At 37.4% G+C, this 22,080-nt stretch overlaps 2 protein-coding genes across 3 annotated transcripts in view; one reads left to right on the top strand and one right to left on the bottom strand.

The window, feature by feature from the left end:
* Nucleotides 1-6,375, top strand: part of lg16h12orf56 (linkage group 16 C12orf56 homolog) — a 17,843-nt gene extending 11,468 nt beyond the window's left edge. For both annotated transcript variants that reach the window (XM_046072626.1, XM_046072625.1), the window contains exons 8-14: nucleotides 2,687-2,781; nucleotides 3,935-4,024; nucleotides 4,141-4,228; nucleotides 4,313-4,387; nucleotides 4,817-4,894; nucleotides 5,732-5,913; nucleotides 6,054-6,375. In XM_046072626.1, coding sequence (XP_045928582.1) covers nucleotides 2,687-2,781; nucleotides 3,935-4,024; nucleotides 4,141-4,228; nucleotides 4,313-4,387; nucleotides 4,817-4,894; nucleotides 5,732-5,913; nucleotides 6,054-6,165 — 720 coding nt within the window. In that variant the 3' untranslated portion in view covers nucleotides 6,166-6,375. The remainder of the gene's footprint in view (nucleotides 1-2,686; nucleotides 2,782-3,934; nucleotides 4,025-4,140; nucleotides 4,229-4,312; nucleotides 4,388-4,816; nucleotides 4,895-5,731; nucleotides 5,914-6,053) is intronic.
* A 770-nt stretch (nucleotides 6,376-7,145) lies between these two features.
* Nucleotides 7,146-22,080, bottom strand: part of LOC123985188 (CD9 antigen-like) — an 18,167-nt gene continuing 3,232 nt past the window's right edge. Inside the window, exons 2-8 of the mRNA XM_046072627.1 lie at nucleotides 15,857-15,959; nucleotides 12,322-12,419; nucleotides 10,645-10,719; nucleotides 10,417-10,530; nucleotides 9,043-9,129; nucleotides 8,709-8,792; nucleotides 7,146-7,635 (exon numbers count right to left, since the gene is read on the bottom strand). Coding sequence (XP_045928583.1) covers nucleotides 7,576-7,635; nucleotides 8,709-8,792; nucleotides 9,043-9,129; nucleotides 10,417-10,530; nucleotides 10,645-10,719; nucleotides 12,322-12,419; nucleotides 15,857-15,959 — 621 coding nt within the window. The 3' untranslated portion in view covers nucleotides 7,146-7,575. The remainder of the gene's footprint in view (nucleotides 7,636-8,708; nucleotides 8,793-9,042; nucleotides 9,130-10,416; nucleotides 10,531-10,644; nucleotides 10,720-12,321; nucleotides 12,420-15,856; nucleotides 15,960-22,080) is intronic.

A 22,080-nucleotide genomic window follows, 5' to 3' on the forward strand; every position in this document is an offset into this window, starting at 1 on the left:
TACATGTTCCCAAATTTATGTGAACTGTAAAAAAGAAAAGAGTATTGTTTTGGTATCTGGCTTGGCATGGCTTTCAGAGACTGAAAGCAAACACCTCCCGAAAGCCCTTTCTACATTTAGGGATACAAAATAGCACCAAAGACAACAACCCATTTTGTGTTGATGTGATGATCCAGGTACCGAGGAGGATCGGTTCAGTTCTGTCTCGCCTGTTGAGAAGAGACTCTGTGAACAGCAGAGAGGAGAGGGAGGCTGAGCTGCATCTGTACGCCGTATCACATACGTCCAGACTTTACCTCCATCTACAGAGCTCATGGAACAGCTTCATTATTGTGAGTGATGATGGAGACACACATGAAGAATTAGTGTGGCATAGTTAAATTCTTTTTTCCTATTGCCAACAAATTCCACGAAAAAGACCAAAACCAACAATGTGTTAGTTAATACTTTCTGACTATTCGGTGTTGTCTGTAACTCTGAGTTTACTGGTTTCTCCTGAAGACTTAAATATGTAAAAACAGCGTACAAATACATAGTTTAATTTAAAAAAAAAAACTATTGAGCTCTGTGGAACAACGAAATAGGATATAGCAGGCTTTGAATTGAAAGGATACATTCATTGTTGAGATTTATCTCTTCATGGAATTTGTTGACAATCAAAAGTTGCATGTCATTTTGTCCTTTAAAAGACCACTCCACCGATTCAGCATTGCACTTGTAGTGGCGCTCCAATAACAAAAAAAGGCCACTTGAGGGAGTCTGAAGTTGTCTCCAATGCTTAGTAGTGTGAAACAATTTGGTCTACCATGGCATATGCATTTAACACTTTATTTTATGGAGATTAAAAAGCTGGCTGCATTGAATGAATGATATAAAACAAGCTGGTACATATGCAAGAAACAAAAAAGGTACTAAGGATATGACAGAACAAAATCACCACTGACTCATAATAATATCTAATGCCATGTATTCTTCTTTCTACATTACCCACAACGCCACCCAACATTTGGGTGTTTTACGGTAATAGCTGCTAATGTAGCCTCGCTAGCCTTTAGCAGAGATGAACAGCAGGCTACAGAGGTCTGGTAAGCTCACTTCTTCTTTCAAATCCACAGCTCCCTCTGGAGCCACAAAAGGCTTCATGCAATTTTTTATATATGTAGTAGAACTCACTAATACCTCTAAACAGAGTTCCCCTTTAAGGCCTTACAAACATGGTGACCACATGTCCGACCATTATAAAGTATCTGAAAAAAATGTCTTTGGATGTTCAGTTGATGCCAATTAATTATTTAATAATGCACTGATCTGCTCGAGACATCCCTACTGAAAAGCAATACACCTGTTGTAGTTTGTTAATGGAGAGATGTTCAGCACTCCAGTGTCTTCATATTAGTGTGTGTGTGTGTGTTCAGAAGTCCACTCTGTTGTTGGACCCGCTCTACAGAAGGAGGTGCAGCGCTTCATCCGGCTCCTCTCATGGAAAGCAACTTCCTGCCATCAGGTAACAAAACTCTGTTGTGGCAAAGTACAGGATTATAACAGAGGCCCAATCATTATTAATGACCTGCTGTTTGTGTGTGTATGTGTGTGTGCGTGCAGCTGGGAGCGGACAGCTCACCTGTTTGGTCAGCTGAGCTCTGAGCTCCTGCAGGAGGAGATCAGTGTGGAGAGTCTCTACCTGCTGCTGCAGGAGCTGAAAACTGCTGCTCACCGCAACGTCGCACTACGCAGACTCTTCTGGAGGGTGAGACATTCAAGCACATGTTTATACTTCGGTACTAACGAGGACCCTCCTTGACATTAGTCATTCCCTAGCCCCTAACATCATAACTACATGCCTTAACCCAGTGAACCCTTTTCAAGCCAAAATTAGATTTAAATGCAAGTTGAAAAATCCAAGTTGCCCAAATTGCCGGAGTTTTTAGATAATAAATTGTGTATTGACCGTAAACTTGAGAACAAGATACACATGTTTAGAGCTGCAATGATTGGTCGATTAATCTATTAATTGATTCGTCACAATGAATCAGCAGCTAATTTGATAATCATTGTTTTGAGTTAATGACTATCTGAATATCTTCAAGTGTTGTGGTCAGAGAAAACGGGACATTTGAGACGTCATCTTGGGCTTTAGGAAACTGTGATGGACATTTTAAAGACCAAAAAACTGATTGACTTATTGAGAAATGAAAATAATCATTAGTTGCAGCGCTGCATTTCCTCATATGTGGGAATTTTGCTTGATTACCACTTTATTGAAATCCAGCAGCTCAACTTATCTTATTTACATTTTGATATCCAATCATAATGTGGGCTGAATTCAAATATAAGAATCCTTATTGATACCAGGTGTAAATGCAAAGAATGCAAATGAACACCATGAAAAATTGCATTCAATCCTTTATTTAAGTGGCAGTGAAATGTTTTGTTTAATCCATAATAATATATTTTATAAGCTTATGATATTTTTCTATGTATAATCGTTATCAGTATTGTAACAATTAAATACTCAATACCTCAGTGCAGTACTTGAGTAAATGTGCTTTTGTTAAAATCAGGTGGAAATGGGATCCAACTTGAGACAAAATGTCCCCACTTTGGTCCTCAGAGACACTAAAATAGACTTGAGGAGGTTTATAGTTGCAGTTGGGTGAAGACTTGTCTGTTGTTCTGTCTGTTTCAGTCCAGTGACGTGTGTGTCTTCCTGGTTCAGTCTCTGGAGGAATCTCTCCACGACTGTGAGAGCCTCAGAGGAGTTTACACAGCAGATCAACTACTGTAAGCTTCAGAGAGTGTGTGTGTGTGTGTGTGTGTGTGTGTGTGGAGAGAGAGAGAGGGTTAATGTGTGTCTGAGCTTACACCTTTAATACAATCAGGGAAGTTGCCCTTTGAGGTTGTAAGCTGCTCTGTTCTTACTCAACACACTTAACTGACCAGTTTAGTCTCACTCCTGTCCCTTTCAGAGAATAGTGTTTATTTTTATTAGAACTGCATATTTAAATATAAAAAAACAGATCTATTATTCCTGTCCACACCAGGTTGACTTATTTTCCTGTACCTTCCCAGTCCTGTGATGAATAGTGAAATTTTCTTACATCCTGCAGGAATCCCACATGAATCCAATGGCTCACAGGGTTCCCAAAAAAATGTCAGCCTATAGTAAACATTAGCATTTCCAGGTCGTTTTAGTTGGGACCTCTGTCCACAGTGAAACACCTGAAAATCATCAACAACTGGATCTTCTTCTTCTTCTTCTCCTTCACCCTCTTTTCAGTTGGCAAATAACAAAAGTGGTGTGGTTGCAATGTCATACCACAAAATCAACATAAATACAGGTTAATGACAATAGCTGTGCAGTATCATCGGCTGTATCGACATTTAAAATTGGTGATCATGGAGGAAGTTAGAAACGACAAAGCTGTCTTCATGAGCTACCTATGTAAGGCACCAGGAAAGGCAATATTGCAAACTAGTAAACAAGCAGGATTTAAATGTTGGCTTTGCAAATGTTTTATGAGCAAGTTTGTTAAATTCAAGAATACATACAGTGCATTTTGGTGAGTGACACTCAATGTCAACATAACGTTTGTTTGCAAAGTCTCCTCACAGGGCACCTTTAAACCTCCGTTCAGTCTCCTCCTACTCTCTGTGATCACTTAATAAAGCCAAATTCAAGATATAGTTAGTTTCATTTACATGTTTTTCTGAACAGAACAGTGATTCAATCATGTCTCATAAACACTAGTAACAGAAAGAATGAGACCGCAGAGACAAGCGGCTGGATTGTGTTTTCTCCGTAGGGTGTCTGGACGTAACCTTAGAGACAGTTGAAAGTCCAGAGAAGTGAATCACTGCATTGTTTGTGACGGTTTACTGTGGTATATTTGGACAAAGGCTCTGAGAGTAACACAAGCTCAAATCTTCTGTTCAGACTGAGCACTCTGATCGTCCAGACGCTCGCCGTCATGTTCAGAGAGACGGAGGTCGAGCCGGCCAGACTCAGCCTGCTCTCTGCCAAAAAGTAAACATCCCACCTCTGTCTTCCTCTGTCAGTCTGTCTATTTGAATAACTTATCATTTAAATGGATTAATGTAATTTTCTGCTCCCTTTTTAAAAGTAATTTTTTCTCCCTGCAGAGGCGCTCTGGCCTCCAGAATGCTTCTTGCCTTGATTTGTGATCCAGAGCTACAAACACAGAACCAACGATCTCTGATGGACTGTGAGGTGAGCTGCTTTCTACTCACATTAATAATATTATCATTTAATTTGTGTTCAATCTCACAGTCGTCCTTCTCTGGTCTCTGTTAGCTTCAGGCTTTGCTAGCGGAGTATCTGGACGCTGCCTCCTCTCTGCTGTTTGAGATGCTGCTTTTAGGCCACGAGGTGAGTAATTTGTTCAGGGTCTGCTGGTTTACATACATAGATAATGTTTAATATCTGCACAGTCTTCTTTGCTTTTATCGTTTTAGCATGAACACTGCTGATATTATACTCTAATCCTCAACTGATGATCTTAGCATCATACATGGTGCCACTTTGAGAGAAAACCTGTTTTTTAACAACTAAATCCAAATTATTTAATTACAAAATTATTTGGCCTATGCATATTCTGTATGGGTAAAAAATCCAACCTCTACAACAATAAACCTTTACATGAAAAAGTATGGTAGTATTACAAGTATTGTGGATTAGGACAGGCTTCAGCACTTCCCGGAAACGTGCCTGTTTCAAGCCTGCGAGTTTGAAAGTGAAGTGTAGGGAAGTCTGAACTTTTGAATTCAGCCTGTGACACTTTATTGAAACTTCTTTTAGGCCACCAGATGTTCTTCTACTGACAACGTCCTGTCTGTTGGCTGGATCCTCCAAGTCTTGCAGCCTCATCCTCACCTGGTAAACTCACTGTCACTCTGTTTAGCTGAGATGTCTCGAAAATTGGTATCCTAAAATAAACCTGACCAAAAAGCAATTCTTTCTTTACTGCCCTCCACTGTGTTTTGTCCACCTCAGCCTGCTAGTTTTGTAGCGTTGCTCTCCTCAATGACAGCCGGGCTCTACTGGTGCGAGCGACTCTTGAGTTCTGACACCTGGATTGGCAAAATGCATGAATACCCTCAACTCTGATACAAACACACCTGTTATCAAATCTGTTTTCCCTTCTCTCTCTCTTTTTTATTTACAAATATTAGAGTACAAAACACTTACGTAGTAGCTTTTCACTTTTAGCGGGCACTGACTGTCGCTTTATTAAAACATGTCGCCACACCAGACCACTAAAAGGGACAGGCATCTAATTGAGACTGGGCTTTTTAAAAAAGTTTTAAGGTAAATTGCCAGCAGCAGGTCATACCAGCTGTTGCTAATTAAAATTAATTCTGTGAATAACTGCAAAACATGACAAAATTAAACTTTGTGTGGCCAGAGTCTGCACGGAGCTAGACCATTTGTGAGAGAAGGTTTTTATGGTTTGAGCTGCTTCTCTCTAGCAGGTTATGCAGCACCCGTGTTGTACGTAGATAGAAGTTAAAAAAAATCCATAACATAATAAACATAACGGTTCATTATGTAAGGTCTTAATACACCACTGACAACATAGTTATGGATATTATATTCAATTTTTGCCAATAGATCCTCCTGAATATTACATACTGGACCTTTAAACTAAATAAATAACAGAGCTTTGTGTTGCTGAAATAGAGGACTTAAGGCTGATCTCTTCTCTCCCTGTAGCTGGCCTTCATTGGTTATCAGGCCCAGCAGGTGGTGCTGGTTTTGTCAGAACCACAGGAATCGTTTCTGAGTCCTGGTCAGTCAGTTCTACTATTCCAGCGCTGTCGCCTCCTGCTGGCCTGCCTGCAGTACAACAGCCAGCTGGCACAACACCTCCGGTCCAACTTCAGAGAGGAGTTCAGGTTTGTAGAAGTCGTCAGTAAATCGCAGTGTCAACTTAATCTTAAGTCACAAATTGAAGATTGGGTTTCTGTGTTAAGACGAGACCTTGATAATCTGAGTTGAGAATCTGGGTTGAAGGGTCCGTGTTTCTTCCCTTCAGGTACTTTGTGAAGCTGCCATGTGCCGAGGAGAAGCTGCCGCCTCACTACCCGATCAGCCAACCAACTCTACAACTAATCGAGCAGATCCTGACCCTTAATCAGCACAGATGATTGTACACAAACACATGTGCACTCAAACCTAAACACTGTGACAGTGTGTGACTTTGTGTGACAGTCTGAGTGAACTGCTGCTAATACAGATGAAACAAATGATTACAGCAGACGTAGCACTACTTGTTTCTACCATGTATATTTGGTTGTTAAAAAACTGCCTATAATGCTGTTAAGTCGTAAGATGCAGAGACTGTGAAATGAAGGAGAAAGGGATTCATGAGTGTTAGCTGACCAGGTATTACTAATAAAGGAGGGAATTCTTCATGTTACTGAAACCGGTTCTCATGTCTGAATGAACATTGCATGAATAGACCTCTGCTGTTATACTTATTTAAGGTACTGGTTAGACTCCAGAGAGGACAAACCAGGTCAAAAGTCTACAGACAAATGTGTATAACAAATAGCTCTGGGAAGCATGGACGTGTGCACGAACTTTCGTGGCAATCCATCGTATAGTTGCTGAGACATTTCAGATTGGAGGAAATTGTGTATCAATTCAAGACTTGTATTGTTCGCATCACTAACAAATGTATATGTTGTCCTGATGGATTAGTTCAACCTCAAGCTGATAAAAATATTAATGTAAAGTTGCAATGGGAGTTTGCTTGAGTTTCTGGTCTCTGTGTGTCGGATTATACTCGCTCATGAGTTCGAGCGACAAACCAGGTTGTGATCTCAAAACCGCACCGTGGCCGCTGGAAACCACATATAGGCCCTTTAATAAGATTTTCAAACTGTGAGCTGACTTGGAATTTGGTCCATAAAAATCAAAGTGACTTGACCTTGTTAACTTATTTCTGATCTGTTACAACCTACAATTAACTTTAACCGACTTTCAACTTTGCCTGTAAGTCAAAAGCAGTTATTGGGTCAAAATAATCAGAGTTAAGACATCAGTGTCTCTACAGTCCTCTTTAAAAACCATCCAGAAAAGATTTGACTATTCCATTATTACAAAATGCCCAGTTTAACACAAATCATTGTTTATAAGTAAATTTATTTCTCAATATTTGCCTTCATCAAAAATATTAACAGAAATTTCCAGTCCAGTTCATAAAAATCAAAAGCTTCTAACGTAACCAAAATTGAAAAACACGCTTTTTTTTTACTCATTTGTAATTACAACTCAAAACAGTAAACACATTTTACATAAACTGCAGTTTATATTATCAAACAATAAAAACTGTGATTAAAAAGGGAAAAACAGAGTTAATAGGAGTGATCTTCAATATCATCCAACACAATAACATTTGTATCCATACTCTCACAGGTCAACACAACCATCCTGTATGGATCCAAACTAAGAGATGCCCGTTACGATTATTAAACTGATTTAAACTTTAAAGCAGAGGATTGGAAAGTGAGCACCCTTAAGCTAAAGATTGATGGACAGGATTTTGTGTTTGTTCAGAACGTGGACCTCACAATGGCGCAGCAGAGCATAATGCTGAACACCATCCCAAAGATCTGCAGCGAGGAGGAGGAGACAGGAAACATGGAGTTAAAACCACATTAGACTTCACTCTTCTTTTAGCTAAAATGAAACTTAAAACATCAGGAGTTACGGTGTTATTTTACTGACAGCACCTTACAGCAGTGACCCCCAACCTTTTGGGCTTGGGAGCCATTAAAATGAAGAGATGTCTACTTGCAACTAGAGATGTGACGGTATAAAAATTTGAAATCCATATCAGACACAAAATCATTCAAAGGAGAGTATTTTGTGTCTCATGGGGATTTTTGAAGCTACAAATTGGCACCCACAACTTGGTCATGCTTCAGTAGATCCACTAGCTAATGTTAATATAGCAACCCCAGTAGCCAGAAGGTGGGAGGTTTGATCCCTGGCTTCTCTGGTCTGCATGCTGAAGTGTCCTTGAGCAAGATACTGAACCCTAAACTGAGAGTGTGTATGAATGTTAGTCTCCTTCTGACTTCTGATGAGCAGTGTGTGTGTGAACGGATGAGTGTGACCGAATGTGATATGTAGTGTAAAACGCTTTGAGTAGTAGGAAGATGAGAAAAAGGCGCTATATAAAAGAACAGGTGTAAAGGCAAATATCAACGTGTGACACAGGTTCTGGTCTCATTCTGAACTTGGGAGATTGTTTCTTCTGAAGCTGTTTTAGAGGCCCGAAGAGGTCAAAGTGTTCAATATTATACAACATATTCATAAATGTGTGTTTGTTATTCGTATCTCTTTGATTATCACTGAAAATTCTCCATCTTAACAAGTCATTTCTGTCTATAATTAAAAGCCTTACTTTCTTAAAACAAGTGCAAATATGCAGCTACAGAGTAAATTTCAATCTGTTTCTAATAGAAATCAAATGAGTCAAGAATGGACTAGAAATGAGTGAAGAAAGAAGAATGAGGCTCACAAGACTTGCATGCAATTTAATCAACAGTCAAGCTATTAGTACATCTACTGACTTCTAAATTGGATTACTCTTATATATTTGTTGTTTTTAATAATTAATTAAGGAAGCTACAGTAGGTTTTAAAGTACTTTAAGTGTAGATTTTCATCCACAGACTCACCATGATGACACTGATACCGAGGCCGACCCCGCCGATGACGTGCAGTTTGTTGTAGAACGTCGCGTTGATGGCTTCCGGACAGCTCTGATAGAACAGCAAAAAGAAAAGACATGATTTTACACTAAATCTTACTCAGTACAGAATAATAACAGCTCATTGTGGTCATGTTTTCTAAACAGGAGGTGTGTTAAAAATGTGTTTTGAAATTTAATTCAGGATGATAACAGGTATGAAGAATTCATCATTAGTGAGGCTCCCTGATCAACATGATGTCTCCATGTGAGCTTAGACCCTGTGTAAGTCAGTCAAAAACCCCGTCTGTTTGTTGCCTTACCATGATGATGAGCTCCGGTCCTGTCTTCTTGGGGCAGGTATCTTCAACAGCATCTTTCTTCATCCCTGTGGGGCCGCAGCAGTTGAGCTGTGAACAGGAAACAAGGCCACGTCCACAACTTTAGTTCCTCCAAGAAGAAATCCTGACGTCAGACATTTAATAATCTTATATCTTCCACTCAGTATATACAGCAACACACATCTATGAAGATTTTATTGATAAAGTATTCAGTAGTAAAGTATATACACTTGTATAGTAAGGTTTAGAAGGAGTAGAGTCCAGTGGTCCAGCAGAAGCAGAAGTGGTTGTCTCCTACAGTTGATCCTGGGGACTGCAGTGAATATTCTTACAACTCATGGGAGGCAATCATAGACTGTATATAATGCAGCTACCGCCACCTGCTGGTGTAGCCAATAAACTGCTCTCACACTTACAGATCTCTGTTTACAGATCTCTGTGGTACTAATTCCACAAATGCATAAAAAGGAAGTCACAAATGTAACGTGACCCACAAATTTGTAGAAAGCAATCTGCAAATGCGTAAAAACTTTTTTGTGTGTAGAAGTCATCTGAATTTTTGTGGATATGATTTTGCACTTCACAAATGTAAAAATACATATTTGTAAAAAGTGAAATATTTGCACATCACAGTACACATTTGTGGATTGTTTTCTGTGGGTTAGTCTAATAAAATCTTCTATACACATTCAGCCTAAATTTTAATCTAAAAAGGTGTAAAAATCAAAGGCATGTTGAACTGTGTCCTCTTGTGTTTGTTTTTTGCTGCACGTGAAAAGGCCAAAATGTGACAACTAAAAACAGTGCAAAACCACTATCTTGCCAAATAAATGTTCACTCTTCAAAACACGCAACTTTGAATTTAAAAAAGAGTCTAAAGCCATGCTAGCAGCTGTCACTCTGTACTTAAGCACAGCATTGCTTTGATATAAATGCTAACATCAGCATGCTAAATGTATGATGTTTACCATGTTTAATTAACATCTTAGTTTAGTGTGTAAGCTTTCTAACATTTGCGAATTTGCAGTAAAACCACAAGGTTGAGCTGAGGTTGATGGCAAATGTTTTAGTTTTGCAGGTATCTGGTCACAAACCAGTACACCCAGTTAGTGATAGTTAATTAGCCACTAGCATGGCTAAAAATCAGTCCAGAGCCAAAAGACAGATACATTGTGATATTCTGTAAACATGAGTGCACACTGATCACACAAGTGCTAAAAAATACTTCTAGCTGTAATAACCAAGATGCTCCAATTTCAGTTATGGTTCAGAATTTCAGAATAATATAAGGAGTAGAAGCAAAAGAGAGCTAATAAATCCACAGGCGATCAGGGGTGTGTGTATGTGTGTTCTCACTCCAAGGTGGATGACACGGAGGGTCTCGTTCAGTGCTCCCTGTGTGGTGGATGTGGATGTGGATTTGGATTTGGCGTAAGTCTGATTATAGAACTCCGTAACTTCCTTCACCACCTGAAGAAACAGTCAAAAAAATAAATACAAACTCAATTTAAAATTACTGACTGAATGCCGACTCTGCCAACCAACAGCAAATCCAAAATGTGTGTGTGTGTATGTGTCGTGTACCCTGTCCTTGTTGGAGAGGCCCCAGATCCCAGCAGACACTTCCACAGCAAAGATGATGAGCAGGAAGAGGAAGAACTAAACGAGAGAGATTTAATTAGTTAAGTCTGCTTGTTTACTGGGTAGCATCACATGCATTTTAATATTTAACACAGTGTAAATATTCCTAGTTACTAAGTGGGCGGTTGGTGGGGGCTTGTTGTTCCGGTACAGGTGAAACATGAAACATGATTCAGGAAGACTGGTTTGGAGTGACAGATCCAGGAGTTTGAAGGTTTATCTGTTACAGGACTGTTTAACTTTAGACAATTATAATGGTGACGACTAGTTTAGATAAACTGGAAATACAAGAACTGTCATTCAGGCCGTGGTTGTTAAGGTCAGCTTTGATTGAACTTCTGCCCAAATCTCAACCACACCTTGTGTGAACCTGCACGTCAAGTAGCCTAAGCTGATGATTTGATTCAACTACTGTTGCGAGGCGGGTTCAAACCAGAGAATAAAAAAATACTGTTCACATTACAAATGTTGTAGTACAGAAAGTCTCTTAAAGACCCCTGTGCACCTTCAGCAGCTGGTCACCAGGGGCCTCATTTATAAACGTTGTTTCGACCTAACAGGGCTGGAAAGGTGCGGACGCCACTTTCCAAGCAAAGGTTGTAACCTATGAAAAACACACTTGACGGGAGAATGTGCAAACTCACATAAACTGGAGAAATGAGAAACGCCGACTCCCATGGCAGAAGAATGAAATGGTTTGAAATACATAGGCTTACTATTGTGTAAAATAAGTCGAAATATTACCTCTGAGTATTGTAGGCTTAAAGCCTTTCTGAATAAACAAACACCCGTTTGATTGACTTTCCCTGAAGTTTGTAAAAGAAAATATTTAAGATTATTTGCAGCGCACAAAAAGATCCAGATAATAAACACAAGTACTTTAATACATACACTTTAAGTGAATAGTTTAATGTAGCCTATTGTTATGACATGTTCGTTGCCTTATCAAGCTAAAGGCTGTGTGCCAGCGTGTGGATGTGATTCGCTGCTTGTAAAAACACGTTATAGAAAATATAACACTATTTTATTAAGTAAATCTTTCAGCTTATGTCATTTACAACCATATATATTCATATTTCTTTTAACTCATCAGCAGTCTCATTAAGTGAATGGATTCTTTTTGTAGCCTAAATAAATGTTTAAACACAAGCGGAATGCATTTGGTTTAATCTCTTTTCAAATGGGGGAATCCAAATTGGCACCTGGGCCCCTTTCCTCCGGTGCACAAGCGTTGCGTTAAAGTGCTTTTTTTACCCACCAAACAACATGCTTCAGCTTCACCAAAAGGAACGTCAGTGTCACACTGGGTTAAATTTAGTTTTGTAGCTTTTCTTTCAGAATTTGTGTCCTTCATGCAGTCAGTACATATTAATATTAATGAGGGGCGTTTCACTGACCATTTATAGGCAACTATGGGCTTTAAATGGTCGGACATGGAGCTCCCTCACATGCGCCACATCTCAAGTTGATTGTGATTTATAAAGGGAACTTGCTTACAGTTTTATCTGAGTCTGAATATTTTTTGGCGCACATGCACTTTTAGTGAGGATTCTACACATAGTTTTCTAAATGAGACCCTTAGTTGTGTAGTTTTGTGCCATCCAAGAATGAAGAACTCACCAATCCCAGCATGCACTTCGACTCTTTAATGGCCCCGCAGCATCCGAGGAAGCCCATGACCATCATCAGAGTCCCTGCCGCTATTAGGATATTCACACCTACAGACATGTAGGAGGCGATATGGCTGTAAAATAATGATACTGCAGGGTATTTTTCACTGATCTAATCAATATGGACATATTGGGCCAATATGAGTGTAGCTGGTCAATATGCAACTTTAAAACACTTCTAGTGGATGTACACTTTGTTGGGTAAAATTACTTGTGTGAAGTATGACACACCCTGAACTTTAATAAGTCATTTGCCGTGACTTTTACCAACGACCACCCCCCGTCTATATTGTTTTGTTCATAGTGTGTATGTTAGTGTTGTCTATACTGTAGTTTGTGTCTGATTTTATTTTATTGTTATTTTAATATTGTATTATGGTATTTTTGTACAAGTAAGCACATCGTGAGCAATGTATAATCCTGAGTCGAATTCCTCGTATGTGTACACATACCTGGCAATAAAGCGGATTCTGATTCTGATTCTGATTCTAGCCATAATAACCTTTGCCCAAGGCCCAAGGCAAAACAATGTCAATAATATCAACAAGTTGTAAGTGTCATTTCATTGACATGGTCGACCTGTAGCCACGATTTAGCTCTGAATTTGACAGGCTACTGTACTCTGATTTTAGCCCACCCGGCAAAATCGAGGCAAACAGTGGTGTAAATTTAAACAGTTTGGCCCAGTTTCAGACCAGCAGTGAGTATAGCCTTCATAGTGGTAAAATTAGTTAAATGTAGTTTTCACAGCAACATATCATCAAATGCAAGTAAACATTTGAGAGATCCACATTCTATGATGTTAGGCTATTAGACTCTTTCATTTTAAGTTAAAACAAAAGGCCATTACGATTCTGTCGGACAGCAGCATTACAGAAAATGTTCAAAGCATAGGACCTTTACTTTGGTCTTGTAAGTATCTGTGTTTTTTGTTTTGACATGTGTTAATTATTTATCTACATTATTTGTTATCATGTAAAGAAACTGTTCCATTTCAGCAGGTAACCGTGTAGAGTAAGCCATGTTGTGGTTAGCTTAAAGGTTCAGTGTATAAGTTTTAGTGGCATCTAGTGGTGAGGGTTGCGAATTGCAACCAACTACTCAGTCACTGCTCACCACTCCCTTTCCAAGCACTTAGGAGAAGCTACGGTGGCCAACACTCTGTCGGCTCTTGTGCTAAATATTAAGTGTGATCCTGCATTTGTCCAAATTTCACTTCTCTTCTTACTTCTAATAAACCAGACGACAACAACTACAACTACTTCTTCTTCTACTTCGTATGTATTCAATGTAGTGACGAAATGTGCTCTGTAGCAGTTTGTCAAGCCCGTTCTAATCTCAGGGCGTCATATACCGACGATTTGAGAAAGGGTGACAAAGCGTAGTTATTTGTAAGTCTGTAGGAGACGCATCCAGGTGCGCCTACACACTTGACAGCCCTCTGAAGCAATTTACCCTAACCTTAACCATCACATGAGTTTTTGCCTAAAAGTAAGTCAGTAAACATATGCATGTCGACCGGGTAACCCTTGCCTCCTCAGGATTGCAACGCACTAGCAAACTGCGGCGTTTCGCTGAAGGGTACCTTTCGCATAAAATACCTACGCTTTGTCATCTGTATGTGTCAGTCAGTTTTTGGACTACTGTAGAAACATGGTGACGCGACATGGCAACGCCCATGTAGATATAAACGGCTCGTTCTAAGGCAATAAAAAAATAACATGCTTTAACAAGCTGCATGCTTATGTAATATTACGATAAACTTAGATACCCCAGGGTTTCCGCGCTTATAAACTCTTAATTATCTGGATTCAAAGGGGTAAACATCAAACATGTGTAAGTTCTCATTAGCAACAAAGATATTTCACTCGTTAGATTATTATAATGTTATAAAGTTGTTGAATTGCATTTAAAGACACTAACTTAGGTTTATTGCATATTATCCAGCATACAGTAAACAAAGCACAACAATACAGAACAGAACTTTCTTTCACAGCACATTGCTCACACAAAAGAATAAAAGCAGCTTTCCCAATTGTCTGTCTCGTTGTTCTAACGCAACATGGTGGCTAAAAACATGTCATGTTCTTTATATTTTTCATAAATGGGTCAGTGATAACGAAGGGCGTAAAGGTAAAAATCAAAAAATAGGTCATAAATGAAAATGAAATCTGTTTTTACCTTCACTAGAATGCTGTTTAGATATACACTGTATTTTTAAATTTCAAATCATACTATGATGGTAGTTTACTTTTATTATCATATTCAAGTGTTATAGATCCGGACTGGTGGCGACTAAGAGACTGAGTTGATGTTCTTGCTGCATCAAGTAGCAGCTCTTTTTCTTACAAAAATATTTTAATTTAATTTGTTTGGATGGATTGCCATTTATGAGAACCTGTTATATTTGAGTAAAAAGAATCATTTAGCCATTATTTGTTGTCTATTGGAGGTATGTAGTCATTCAAAAGTTTCTAAACTTTTTAGCCTAGACATCATATATTTATATCTATATTTATTCTTCTATGTATCAAACTGTGACAAATAATTATCAAAAAACTATTTAAATCCATCACAGAAGATTTAGATAGATGGTCAAAGTTGAAAAATAACATTAGCTGCCTGACTTTCTATTTTTTTAATTAATTTTCCCCCAAGAGTAATTTTTATGGTAGCTAGTATGTAACTAGTGTATAGTGTACATATGTTGTGGGAATGTCCAGGATTTTATGATTCCATGTCTCCTAAAAGTTATTATATTAAATGATGATTCTACTAGTGTTTTATCAAGTAATAAAAAACAAACATCAAGTAATAAAAAACAAATTGTTAGATGGAAATTCCTAATTTTGTAATATTCTCTTGCTGGAAGTATCAATAGGAAGAGCACGAGGAATGAAGACCGAGACAATACATGCTATTTCTCTACTGAAGTAAAAGGTGAAATCACTGATCTAATTTTCGAACAGTTACAGTTTAGCCTGTCTAAAAGGAAAATTGAACAACACAATTTTTTTCTTTTCACTTTAAAATGTGTTTACTTAATTTTTAGTTTTAGTTTGTTTATCTTTTATTTGTATATTAATAATTATACCAGGGTAATGTCATGTTGATGTTGATGACTAGGCCACAGGGTAGGGTGGATGGGGGGTGAGGCGGGGGTTGGGGAATAATGGAATAAATAATGTATTTAATTTGTCAGAATTCAGGATGTATACTTTATTTATCTGTACTTTTGTACTTTCTCTTCATTTAGGTTGATTTATAGGCCTAGTACAATTTTTGATGAGACAGGAGACTAGTATGTACTGTATGTATTTGGGACTATGTGTAGTTTATGATTATACTTTCTAATATATTGTTACTCCCCAAATTGAAATAAAATGGAAAATGAAAAACCAATAAAAATTTGGTCACAAAAAAAGGTTGTTTCCACCAACTTGTATCGTAGGTGCAACTAGGCAGCTTTTTGTCAAAGGCCTTACCAGTGAAGAAGACTGTAGGTGAGTTCTCTGCATTAAGCAGTCCTGCTGTCCTGGAGTCAAAATGTAGCCAAATGCCCAAAACCAGCACTCCAGTACCTGCCACCTGAATGACAAAGGAAAGATTCACAAGCACAAAGAGTAATTAAACTCTTTTCCGTCACCTCTAAAACCATATCCAGTACTTTGAACATGGAGCTAATGAGGATAAACATCTTTCAGAATATTTAGACAGCAGATGTTAAACAACATTGAGCATCAGTGGCTGAACTGATCAGAGAGATGAATATAATTCACGTATTATTATGTCTTTATTGATGTTATAACAACAAGACTTACAGCCATAGCAGCGCTTTGAGGCTGTACTTATGCACAGTGGTGCTTTGAGCAAAATCAGAATCAGCTTTATTGGGTATTGTAGGTTTACACATACAAGAGGCCTCGTGCAGCACTTCAATGCTTCTGATGTACATTTCTGTTCTTTGGAGTCACAAGGCGCTCACGAAGAAATAACTGATTATACGCTTTATTAGAAGGCTATTATTAGACAGCAAATGGACTGCAGGTTACCAATAATAAGTAGAGACAGGACGAAAAGGAGGCGTCTTGCAGGCCTACAGTACTTATTCGGGGCTTATTACTGTGAGATGGTTGTCTCACGCTTCACAAAATACACGGAGTACAAGTACAGTGTTTTTAACAGCTGTTGACCGGTTACAGTTGTAGCCAAATCATTTACCAAGTGTACCAGACTGAATGCATGTTCTCTGCTTTACACTCACTCTGTAATTTATAATGACCTTCCAGCAAAACTGTAAATATTACTCTATTTTGCTACACTATTTTGTCTATTGGCATTCCACATTTACACATGTGAAAATACTATTACCGGTCACATAACAATCAGAGCAAAGCTGTATACTACAACAATTTACTTTAGCCTTGGACAAGCTGGGCTGGGCTTAGTACCCACCATTAAAAGAAGAAGAAGAAGAAGAAGAGGAAGAGGAAGAGCAGCAGCAGCGCAAGTAGGGAAGGATGGATGATGCAGTGCTCTACAGACTATTTCACTCGCGTATGCCCCTAAAAATAGATGCACGTGAATCTGAAAAATGATTTATAAGCATATTGTGCAAGTAAAGGCTTCAACCTAAAAAAGGCTTCAACCTACAGTAATTTTTCTGCATGAATGGTTATGATTATTGACAAGTTAGTACTCAGCATTAATTCATTAGAGACCAGTTGTTCTTGTGCGCGGATTTAATGAATGAAAACAAACCACAAAACTGAAAATGCTTCAACTGGAATTAATATTAGGCTTACACTAGTGTGAAACGAAAAGAACATAGTAACACGTAAGTAATACATTTTCAGTTGCTAACCTGCATTGTCAAAACTCTTCACACAGTCAGCGAATTTGCGAATGTGTGTATGTGGACCAAACTGTTCACAAAATAGGCATTCAAGTTGCACCAAAACTCTTTCCTCATTACTGCAAAACACTATGTATCTGCAGCATATTTTACAGATGCTAACACACTGTGTCCAAACTGTTGAAAACACATTCAGAAAAGAGTGATTGTAAATGTCCTGAATTTCTCAGTAACCACTCCGAACTATATAGAAACTCTTAGCAGAACATGTACGTACATTTTTATGTTTATATCTATATGCATGGGGAACTGTGTTTAGTGTTTTGAACAAAGTTTGGTTAAGAACTGCGTGCAAAGTGTAAAGCAGGAAATGTGCTTGTATTTTAGCAGACTTGGGTCAGGATGTAGGTACATGATGTACTGGGTGTGATTATTGTGTCTGAGTACCAGTGTTACTGCGTAAACAAGTGAGAAAATCTGTACTGCAGCACTGAAATTTTAGTTTTTGTTTCAACTTTTTATTTTTTCTCAAGTAAATTACTATGTGCAATGACATAGGGAAAAAATAAAGGATATTTAAGGACATTTCTGCGTTATTGATTTCATTTTTGTTAGATACACTTTAGTACAGTCTACAAAATGAAAATATGTTATTCTTATTCTAAAATTAAGGATTTACAGTTTTTTTCAATTGCTAACTTGCATTTGGTCAAAACTGAAGTCACATTGTCAAAATTATTCACACAGTCAGCGAAACAGAAGTTTATGTGGACCAAACTGTAAAACGTTTTTCCTTGCTTTTACACAAAATGCATTCAATGACGACTTTCTCTAAAATCCATGAACTATTTCCTCATTACTGCAAAACACTATGTATCTGCAGCATATTTGACAGATGCTAACACACTGTGTCCAAACTGTTGAAAACACATTCAGAAAAGAGTGATTGTAAATGTCCTGAATTTCTCAGTAACCACTCCGAACTATATAGAAACTCTTAGCAGAACATGTACGTACATTTTTATGTTTATATCTATATGCATGGGGAACTGTGTTTAGTGTTTTGAACAAAGTTTGGTTAAGAACTGCGTGCAAAGTGTAAAGAAGGAAATGTGCTTGTATTTTAGCAGACATGGGTCAGGATGTAGGTACATGATGTACAGGCTGTGGTTATTGTGTCTGAGTACCAGTGTTACTGCGTAAACAAGTGAGAAAAGCTATACTGCAGCAGTGAAATTCTAGGAATTTGTTTTTGTTTAACTTTTTTTATTTTTAAGTGAATTCCTATATGCAATGATATAGAAAAATAAAGGATATTAAATGACATTTGTGCATTTCTCTCTACAAAGTGTAAATGTGTTATTATTATTCTAAAATGAATGATTAACAAATTTTTTGTTTTCAAATGCTAACATGCACTGGTCAAAACTGAAGTTGCATTATTAAAATTCTTCACACAGTCAGCGAAACAGAAGTGTATGTGGATAAAGTGTATGTATATAGAAAATCTTTAAGCAGTAACACTGGTACTTGAGACACAATAACCACAACCTGAACATCATGTACCATCATGTTTCCTATTTTAAACTCAGAATGCAGACCCAAACCACACTTTGTTCTAAACATTGCACACAATTATCCACACACACAGACGTAAACATTATATTTATGTGCGTAAATATTCTGCTATTCTGATTTTCTATATATTTTAGCCTGGTCATTGCAAAGATGCAAGACACTTGCCATCATTCTGTTTGAATTTGTTTTTAACAGTTTTGGACACAGTGTGTTAGCATTTGAAAAATGTGCTGCAGAGACTATGTAGTGTTTTGCAGATGGTGGGGTAAATTAGAAAAGAGTTAAGGGATTTTGGAGAAAGTGGTTATGCTTTTTGTGAGAAAGTAATGAAAAATGATTCACAGTTTGGCTGAATATTTCCCTTATTTTCAAATCCTAATGTTGACAGGTGTGCCGGTCAACCTTGACTAATTAAGGTATTCAGAACACTCAGACTCAGGCAAAGTCATAAAATAAATATTAAACCTGTCTATAAAACAAATGTTTGGTTAACATGAAATTAATGCAAATACTCTTGTCAACATTGTAATACAAACACACGTCAAACTGCCATTGGTCAATGGCCATTACATTACCCATATGTACCAGTCTGATGTATATAACTAGCTGAAATATTAGCGCACCCTGCTATTATTTCAGTTTTTAATGTTGATTTGTAATACTTTCACGTTTACAAAGACACATGCTACGTATGTAAGATCAACTGCACATATTATTGATGTAAATTATATCCTGATATGTCTTCCATATATGTCCCTTTGGTACAATTCACACATATTTCACCACATATTTCACCACTCTTAAAAATACAACAGATCATCAAAAGGGACCGTTTTTCACAAGTACATCTGACATTGACTCGGTACAACAAAAACATGTAGAAAGACATGCTTCGCATTGAAATACATTATGTTCATACAAAGTACAAGCAGAATGTTTGTTAAGATTTTCTTCTCTATTGTTGAAATACCTTTTAATATCACAATGCTAATTGTTCCTCATTGATCATTGCTGAAACATTTGCTTAATAAACATGTATATTGTTGTTTCCTTAGCCTTAAATGTTCAGATTCAAAACTTCAGAATCACCACCGTCAGGCATGAGATTTTGAATGTGACCTCAGTGGGATTCAAACCTACAACCTTAGTGCTATTAACTTAGTGTTCCACGTAACAATCACAGCCACAAAGGACCACTTCAATGACTATAGTATGTACAATACTGTAAAATACACTACATGATCATCATCCGTAATTACATAGCTAATTTCTCGTGGTGGTAGGGCTGGACAATAAAACAATAACAATAATTATCACAATATATTTCTTTCAATAACAATATAACAAATGTTATGTAACAATATAAATAAATGTTTGACTTTATTCACTTGAATCATACACGAATTAATTAATTAATTAATTTTTTTTTATTAAGATGTTTATTTTGTTGAGGAAAAAGGACCGAAAAAACCTTTCACGTAATTTCACTCATGCATATTTGCTGACAAAGATTTTATCATAATATCAGAATTGTTTTGAATGTTCTACCTCAGATTTGTGAAGCGATCCACTGTTGACCATGAAGAATAGTTTAAACCACAATTAACCATCAGGTTTCTTCAACTTTCACTCAGGAGCAAAAATCAGCCTTTAAACTCGAAAGAAATAACGATTATCGTGAGAATTGTCGATACTGAAGGATATGAAACTTTTTATCGTAATAACATTTTTGGCCATATTGTCCAGCCCTACGTGGTGGTAAACACAGTTGGTAACCACATACTGTAAAAAGGGTTTTGAACACTAGAAATTCAGTAATACAGTAAAGTTTCTTTCTTGCATCAGTGATTGTAGAAGATCTCTTCATTGATCACAACTTGATTACATTTAGGATAGATATTATGGAAATGATAGATTCTGTAAATGTTGGATAATGTAAGTGCATTGCCTGATATGAAAACTGTGTAATCTGTCTTTTACAGTATTCTGTAGCATACTTCAAGCACTTCTGAGGAGATTTGAATATATCTTGCATTGTTTGTAAAGATTCACAGATAGTTAAAATGACTAAACTGAAAAGATGTCATCATGTTGTGTTTTGGTGATTAAACCATTAGTTTCTCATGACATTTCATGGGAAACGTATATGTTTTAAATCAATGCTTGTGTGGTTTGAATGAAAGACGGGCTCGGTTACAAGTGTGATGAGTTTGGATTTTTGTACTAAGTGAAATGTGTACATTAAATGTTTCCAACCTAAACAGACTAACAAATAATTTTAAAATAAAAGTTCGTAATTGCATTTGATCATGAGATCCAATCCATATTGTCAAGTACGTTTATGTTCCTTCTACTCCAACGAATGCCGTCTTGCTCTGCCATCCCTGTGACACCACGATGGTAGAACAAGCATGCCATCAGAGAAGGGGCGTTCCTCTCTAACTACAAGAAGCTCTTGAAACTAATCTCTCCCGAACACACTTCCTCTTATAACACCACTAAACCCTATCATGCACTTCCTGTGCTCTTCTTCTGCTAACTCATTACAATTCTCTTGTATCGAATGTACTGTTGATTAACTCTCACTTCTTTCCTAAGGTATATACCCCATTGATGCTTTACGTGCTAATACTGTATATCTTACTATTATTCATTGTCACTTGTAGATCTCTTGCTGTATCGATCCTTTATTGATGCTTGGATGTTGTTCCTCAAATGGAGGTCGCTTTGCCAAATGAGAAACACTTACCCTGGTTCAACTACTCCTCTCCGTGGCCCCTAACTGTTCTTCTCCCTTCCGTGTTGTTCTGTATCCACACTGGATAAATGCGACTCCAGAAAGTTCCCTTTTTGCTGCATTTTCTATGTAATTGAAAGGAATTCAACACCTCTTTATGTCTCTAGTTGAGGCTGGAACTTGCTGTGATGATCTTTTTTTTTTACCCAAGTTACAATAAATCAGCTATTTCTCAATGTTTCAATGATATGTTCATTCAGAAATGCTTATCAGCTGTTTCAGTATAGATCTTGAGCTGCTATTGTTGAGACTTTATATATTATTTAAGGTTTTGAAAATTATGTCTTAATTTAATGTTGTGTTCTGCTAGCATTTGTAAATAAGACAAAAAACATCCATTGTTTTGGTGTTGGGTAGGCTTGTACGTAAAGCTAAGCATTTTAGATTAACTGATATCATTTTCTGTGGAAACAACATGAATTGTGTTAATAATAATAATCCTTATTTGTAGAGCACTTTTCAAAAACAAGTTACAAAGT

Source organism: Micropterus dolomieu, linkage group LG16 (assembly GCF_021292245.1).
Source record: "Micropterus dolomieu isolate WLL.071019.BEF.003 ecotype Adirondacks linkage group LG16, ASM2129224v1, whole genome shotgun sequence".
NCBI classification, from domain to species: Eukaryota; Metazoa; Chordata; class Actinopteri; order Centrarchiformes; family Centrarchidae; genus Micropterus; species Micropterus dolomieu.